This window comes from Crocodylus porosus, unplaced genomic scaffold (assembly GCF_001723895.1).
Source record: "Crocodylus porosus isolate Cpor-Errol unplaced genomic scaffold, CroPor_comp1, whole genome shotgun sequence".
In the NCBI taxonomy this organism is placed as follows: Eukaryota; Metazoa; Chordata; order Crocodylia; family Crocodylidae; genus Crocodylus; species Crocodylus porosus.
Genome location: NW_017728916.1, coordinates 26,742,983 through 26,750,537, shown reverse-complemented (window position 1 = coordinate 26,750,537; position 7,555 = coordinate 26,742,983). Strand labels below are relative to the sequence as shown.

Genomic DNA, 7,555 nt, shown 5'->3' with positions numbered 1-7,555 from the left:
ACAATTCAAAAAGGATGTGGAGAAGCTTGAGAGAGTCCAGAGAAGAGCCACACACATAATCAGGGGTCAGAAAAACAGACCTTACAATGACAGGCTGAGACCTATGAGGCTCTTTAGCGTGGAAAAGCGCAGGTTCAGGGGTGATCTGATGGCCACCTATAAGTTTATCAGGGGTGACCATCCCCAGGGGGGAACATTTTTTCATCAGAGCGCCCCAAGGGATGACAAGGTCGAATGGTTATAAAACTACTGCAAGACCATTCAAGCACCTACACTGAACACCTTCAAGAGCAAATTGGATGCTTATCTTGCTGGGATCCTATGATACCAGCTGACTTCCTGCCCTTTGGGTGGGGGGCTGGACTCGATGATCTTCCAAGGTCCTTTCCATCTCTAATGTCTATGAAAGCTATGAAATCTATGAAACCTGCCTGTGGGCCTACCGAGCACATGTGCATGCTGATGTATCCACACTGCATAAGAAATAGTCACAAACTATGCATAAGTGCCAGAAATGTCACTCTAAGGGTGTGTCTATATGAGATGCTTTACTGCACAGTGGACTAATCTGCACAGTAAGGCATCACAAGGTAACTGTGTGCTGAACTACTGAGCAGTAAAATAGGCTAATGTGCAGTATATCTGCTACCTGTATTTACAGGTAGTAGATTTACTATGCATAGTCTAAGGTGCAGTAGTGCCTGCATAGATGCTGACTGAGAGCAAATTTGCTCCAGGGGGCCAGCCTCCTGCAAGGGGCAGAGCTGGGAGTCTCTCCAGCCATGGGGCAGAGACAGCTCTTTAGCAGTTCCTGGCTGGCCTTTAGACCCCTGGCTTGACCCCTGGGGCCTGGGGCCTGGGCCAGCTGATGCCTGCCCCGGCCACTACGTACTGGTGTGGTGGGCACATGCTGGCTGCAGCAGTACTGCAGAACCCCAGCCTAACCCCAGGGTTTGTGTTAGCTATTCCCTGGCCCCTGAGCACCATGTCCCTGTGCTGTGGGCATGTGCCAGCTCCAGCAACCCTGCAGACCACTGGCCTGACACTCAAGACCTGTGCCTGCAGCTGCCTGGCCCCTGGGCAGCACCCCACTTTGCTATGGGTACATGCCCAGACCTAATGGCACCCAGAGTCCCTGTCAGCCTAAGTCTGCCACTGCTAGACTAAACCTGCCCCCTGGCACCTGGGGAGCAGCATCCAGAACTGGCAGCTCCCCCTGTCTGCTGCAGGAGTTCAGAGCAGGGCAGGAGCAGGCATAGATCTGGTTAAACCTATAGGCTAGGGACAGACATTCAAAAAGCCTGAGCCTGAATTGATTCAATCTTATCAGGTTACTCTAACCTGGCTAGGCTAAATCAGTTTGGTAACCACACAGACATCCCAGAAATGCAGGCACATGCCTACAGTGGCTCAGGCTAGAAGCCGGGTGGAGGGGGGTGGGGAAGCGTTAAAGCAGCTCTCCTTTTCTTCCACAGTACTGAGCTGAGAGGGGAGAGGGGGTGGTCAGGCCCTGGTAGGACCTGTGATTAGCCCAGCAGGGAACTGATAACAGTGTTTATGACCCTTAACTCAGTATTTATCACCCCATTAAGAAAACAACAGAGGCACATTACCGCCTACCTTTTGATTATTCTGCCAGTATGTGGTCTGCTGGCTAATACATAGACAGCTCCTCAACAAGGCAGAGGTGAGGGAGAGGAGTGTTTGCTGCTTAGCAGGGAGTATTGAGGGGAAGGGAGGAGCATCCTGCAAGTCTCTGGAGCTGCAGCCAGGGAGCAGAGGCCAGCCCTGCTGTGGAACAGAGAGCCCCACCCAGCCCAGAGGACATGCCAGGGTGCTGGGGGAGTCCAATTTATCTTAAACCAGCAAGGGGTCTGGCGCAGACATTGCATAAGCCAGTTTGAGCCAAATCAGTTAAGTCTGATACTACGTTCAGCCAGGTTTCTCAAACCAGTTTTAGCCATTTTCAAACTGGTTTATGTGCACTGAACATCTGTTCTGTTACAGGTTTAAACCAGGTTCTGATCACTTAAACTGGTTTATGTGTAATGTCTGTCACTAGCTGTAAGGAGCAAATCCACTCAACAGGGTACATATGCAGACACCTTCCCAAGGCTGGTTTACCATGCAGTAAATTACTGCTCAGTAAATCTAAATAACATTAATTACATGTATAGACACACCCATGAAGCTGTAAAAATGCCACTTAGGTGCATACAGGATACTTGAATTCCACCCTTAGGTATTCCAGAACAAATGGGCAATTTTATCCATTATGACACTGAAAACAATACCTATTTACCTACTGAATGTAATTAACCCTCCATTTACCAAAAGAGAGCCCTTCTGTGTTGCTTAGTTGAGTTACTTTCTATGTAGTTAACTGTCTTTTCATTTCTGAACAATGATATTCATGGTTTCCACTCTGTGTGTATGCATTCCTTACCAGGAAGAAAACGAGGCTTCACTTCAGATGGAAAAGGTGTAAAATAAAAATGAAAAGACATGAAGTGCACAAACTAGTGATGTCATGTGGGGCAATCAGAAAGACTTGGGGGGGGACAGGAAAGTATCAAATTGGGAGAGGAGGTAGAAATCAGGAGAGAAAAAGGGGTGAGGGAGGAAATTATGTGTGTGTGTGTGAAAAGGAAAAAACAAAAGCATCTAAATAAACTAAGGACTAGAGACCTTTGGAAGCCAATGACAAGATGGCAAAAATAGCCAGATACTGTTCTACCTATGGGATGCCTGTGGACATTAACACCTAAATGCAATTGTATTCCGTCTTGCTCTAACCTCTGAAAAAAAAGTTAACACAAAAGGTCATGAGTCCCTCTCTTTACTTCTTTTTGTGACTTAGTTTTAAAGACTAAGAAGAGGGCATTTTACAAAAGTGGACATTCTGACAGTCTTTCACATAAGTGCCCTGTGCTGGAAGTTACAGGGCTGTAGGTTCAAGCTATCTCTGGCTGGGTCTACATGAGTCGCTGACTGTATAGTAGTCATGAGCTATTGTGCAGTCAACATCATGAAAAAGCCATTTAGCAACACTGCTGCACACTAGCTCCAGTTACTGGGAAGTCATTTAGTACTTGTTTATACAAGTGCTACATGACTACACAGTAATGACTGCATAGCCAGTGTCTCATGTAGACATGGCCTCTGGGTACAGGAGGCAAAGCTAAAGTCTTTGGCTGCATAGCAGGGTTGACTGAGGTATAAGCAGTCAGTCTTAGTGATTCATGCTAAGACAGGTGCTTATCAAAGTGAAAGCCAATGTCAAAGCTGGGTATCACTTCAAGTTCTACAACATCAGGGTTGTGGTCAAAGCAAACAGTCAATCCAAGGCAGTAACAAGTTTTAACTGGAATCAGAGCGGAAGAGTACTAAGTAGCTAAATCAAGTAATGCTGCTGATGGGCAAGGCCCTGCAGGAAGTTGGGAAAGTTTTATAGCCTTCCAATCATGTGCTTTCAGCTCCCATTGGGTATATGCTGAGCTGGAGTTGGTAACTGGCCAGCCATCTGGTAGGCCTGTGGTCTGGACTTCTACCTATGGGTACCAGAGTTCCAGGTTCAAATCATAAGGATCCCTATATTGCTGCTTCCTGGATAGTACCTAAGCCAAATGTTTTGTCTCTTAGTGTAAAACATTGTAGGACTGCTCTCTTCACTCTGCATTTAACACCTTCTGTTATGAGTTTTGTGCAGCAACAGTTTAGGGTACTTACCCTTGTCCAGGTACAAGCATACTATACAGTGCTGTGCACCTTCCCATCCAGAACATGCATGTATATATATGTATGTATGTATGTTGTTGTTTTTGGCAGGGATTTTGTTGAAGAAAAGCTTGGGAGTAAATATACAATAGGAAGATATCTGGATTTTGCAATATCCTATGAGGAGTCAGGACCTGCAACCCCAGTGTTCTTTATCCTGTCCCCTGGTGTTGATCCCCTGAAGGATGTGGAGAAACAAGGTAAACAAATGATGCCTCCCAATGGACAACAGCATTATTTTATTTTTTATTATGCATCTTCTATGTCTTTATCTTGGCATGAAACTACTTACCTTGCTCTTGTTTCCATATGGAAAAACTTAAAAACAGATAATGATGGGAGAATGCGTTTTATAATTTTGTGAATGTTCACCTAAAATTTAGTTTGAATTTGTATCTTCCATACATTATCTAGAACATCAGTAATGTCCACACTGCTGTGGCTTGAGTTTTTCTCATACAACCTATAATTTACATAGAGTTTTAATATTACCACCAATAGCTAAAAATAGTAACTTTTCCTATAACATTTTCCCAGAAAGAATTTCCAATATTTGATCTCTGCTCTTTAAGCAGTGAAGGCTAGTGCAATCTGCTCATTACAGAACAAAATGAGCTTCTATAAAGATGCTCCATTTGATAAAACATTGCTTTCAGTAACATCCTGGACTGCTACAGTCTGTATACGTTCTCTAAAGCTTCTGACCATGAAGGATTCTCATTCTGTTGTCTTAGATCAGTTGGATTCAGAAACTGCCTTAACCCTTAAAGTATTTTTATCCTTGAAGGCACAGTAGCAAAGTAAAGCATGAGTCAGGTTCTGTTGGCACCCCTGCCTGTGATAAAAGCTGTCCTCAAATCGTTGAAGTTAGTTCCTTCTAGATTGTGGTAGGAAAAGGCATTCTCTGCACCCCCGCCCCTTCACCCCCAGACATAGTGCCAGCTCAGCTCTGGATTGCAATCATGTTAATCAGCTTTGATCCTTTCTCTTTTTTGGACCCACCTTCCTGTGTATGTGCCATTTAGGTATATAAAACAAAATAGCATTTAGGCCTAAGTGGTTATTGGCAGAGTAGAGCTTGGAACTTGGTTCTCATAAGTCCTAAGCTAGCATCTATCACATCCTTCTCTGTAGCTTTAAAGCCTACAGATAAATGGCCTACCTGAAATAGCTATAACCCTTCAAAGTCTTGGAGAATTATGCATTTCTAATTGATGTTATTATGTGCTTTGACACTAGGAAAGAGAAAATTATAATTTTCTATACTGAGTGGCCGCATCTACATGAGATGCTGACTGCACAGTCATTACGGTGCAGTCATTTAGTATTTGTATAAATAAGTACTAAATGACTGCTCAGGAACTGGAGTTACTGCATAGTAGCATTGCTGAATAGCTTTTTCATGACACTGACTGTGTAGTACTTTGTTAGTACTGTGTAGTAGCATTGCATCATGCTTCCTGCCATGCAACACTACTGCACAGTATTCTTGAACTACTGCACAGTCTGCATCCCATGTAGATGTGGCCAGTGAAAAAAAAGAGTGAATGTTATACTCAAATACTAATGTATGTTGTAAATCGCTACCCCTTAGGATCAGAGTCAGGGAGACTCCCTCTTAGATTCAGTTCTGGTAAGCTGCATAGAAAAAGATATATGCTTTGGGCTACAGGCAGGCCAAAGAGGTTTTATAACAGGTAAGGGATCTAAACACCACAGTAATTCGCTGGTGTGAGAGCAGTGGTAACTAAAATGAACATCACATCTTTATGTCTGATGTTCACTATGGTGACTGTTTTCTGTAAATTGCCAATGGATATTTTTTTGGTGTAACTGAGGTCACATTTGTGTTGAAGGCTGAGGGCTTACTGGCTTGTGTTGTCTGAGAGAATATATCTGTCTTCCTGAGTTACAGGAACTGAGTACAAAGACATATCCAGTGGGTGCATCTACATGGGTACTCAACTGCGCAGTTGTTACTGCGCAGTTCCAGCAGTGCGTGGGTCATTTCTAACCCTACTGTATAGTAGCAACAAGCTACTGGGCAGTAGCTTGTTGCTTCTGCACAGTAGCTTCAGTGTCATAGTTTGTACCCACTGATGTTTTGTAGCCATAGTGATGAGCTATATCACTGTAGCTCATTACTATGGAGATGTAACATTTCATGTAGACACTCCCAGTGTGCAGTCCTTCCTCCAGAACAGCCCTTCCTATGAAGACCTGCTATTGCCACATTGGGCACAGAAATACTATATGATGTACAGCACAAGGCACCAGCACTGACTTCATTCCAGCTACCTTTAAGAAATGAAAGTAACCTAAAAACTTTGCTAATTATATTGTGGATTAGCAGACTGAATTTCTCCACTAAATGTATGGTTCAAAGCTTATTTAATCAGCAGGAAATTACTTTAATTTAATATAATTTAAAATGCATTTTAATACAAGGTTACAGGGGAGTAATATTTTTAAATAAAGCTATTTTTCAATAATCACCCTTTGTGCTAGTAGGCACGTTTACATGTGTGTTTTGACGCTCAGTAGATGATTTTGCTGTGCATTAAAGCATTACATAAAAAAGTGACATTACACTAATGAATGCTCAGTAAAACAGTCTACTATGCATTAAACATCACTAAAAGGCGTGCAAAGGTGCCACTGCACATTAGTGCAGCCTAACATGCATTGATTTAGTACCTCACATTGGAGGTACTAAATTTAATGTGCTTTAGAAAGGCATATTAATGCACATGTAGATGTGCCCAGTGTCATACTTCAATTAAAGGTAGTTTAGAAGAAGCTAGTGCTGTTTTCCATGCTTGATAAAGAGTGCTTTAGAAATAAGATAATTATTCAGAAGTCTTGATAAGCATGAACTGTGCCTTGTTCTTACTGTGAGAAATCGACTATACACCCCTTTCTGGTTATAAAAAGAAAAAGAAAAAAAATGCTTTATTTTTTGCATTTTTCTTTTAGGGAAAAAACTGGGTTACACGTTTAACAACAGGAATTTCCACAATGTTTCCCTTGGACAAGGTCAAGAAGTAGTAGCAGAGCAAGCCCTAGACCTAGCTGCAAAAGAGGGTCACTGGGTTATTCTTCAGGTATGTACCTTCAAAATAATTCTTACTTTTAGAAGTAGGCCAAATCATGCCAAGGGCAGCTATGGCATGGGCATATTGAGCTGATTCTACTAATTCTGGCTTGGCTATCAGCTACCTCTGCAGCTTTCATTGCTATTGGCTGTTCCAGATGCAGTGGCAACAGTTAAATGAGTATGGAGATGCACATCCTTCTGCAGTAGCTTCTTCAAACCACAGGCACATTAATGGAGACCCTTTGAGGGAAACCTATACAGCATGTCTGGGCTCTCTTTCTTTTGTGAATAAATGAAAGGCTTTGTGCTTCAGAACTGTCATTTCAGTGCCTTTCACCAGCTCTCAGTTCACTTTACTGAGCGGAGCAGGCAGGGATGGAGCCCCGTGCCTCCCCCCACTATTCTGGTCTCGCTCCCCACTTCCCTCTTGCTGCTGGGGTCCAGGCCCACTTCCCTCACTGCCCCCAAGGGGAGGGAGAAGTCAGACTGCTGTGGCGGGGTGAGCAGTGGGCCCAGTCCAACCCGGCGGCAGACAGGAGACAGGAGCAGTGGGCTCAGGGCCAACACGAGGAGGATGGGGCAGGAGTGGGCCTGGGCCTGAGGGGAGGAGGAGGCCCACTCTTCCCCTCCCCCCTATGCTGCTGCATTGCCCCGGGCTCCTTCTTCCCCCCCCTCCCCCAC

At 44.0% G+C, this 7,555-nt stretch overlaps 1 protein-coding gene across 1 annotated transcript in view; it reads left to right on the top strand.

The window, feature by feature from the left end:
- Positions 1-7,555, top strand: part of DNAH9 (dynein axonemal heavy chain 9) — a 388,028-nt gene that overhangs the window by 292,947 nt on the left and 87,526 nt on the right. Inside the window, exons 45-46 of the mRNA XM_019536510.1 lie at positions 3,829-3,977; positions 6,754-6,881. Coding sequence (XP_019392055.1) covers positions 3,829-3,977; positions 6,754-6,881 — 277 coding nt within the window. The remainder of the gene's footprint in view (positions 1-3,828; positions 3,978-6,753; positions 6,882-7,555) is intronic.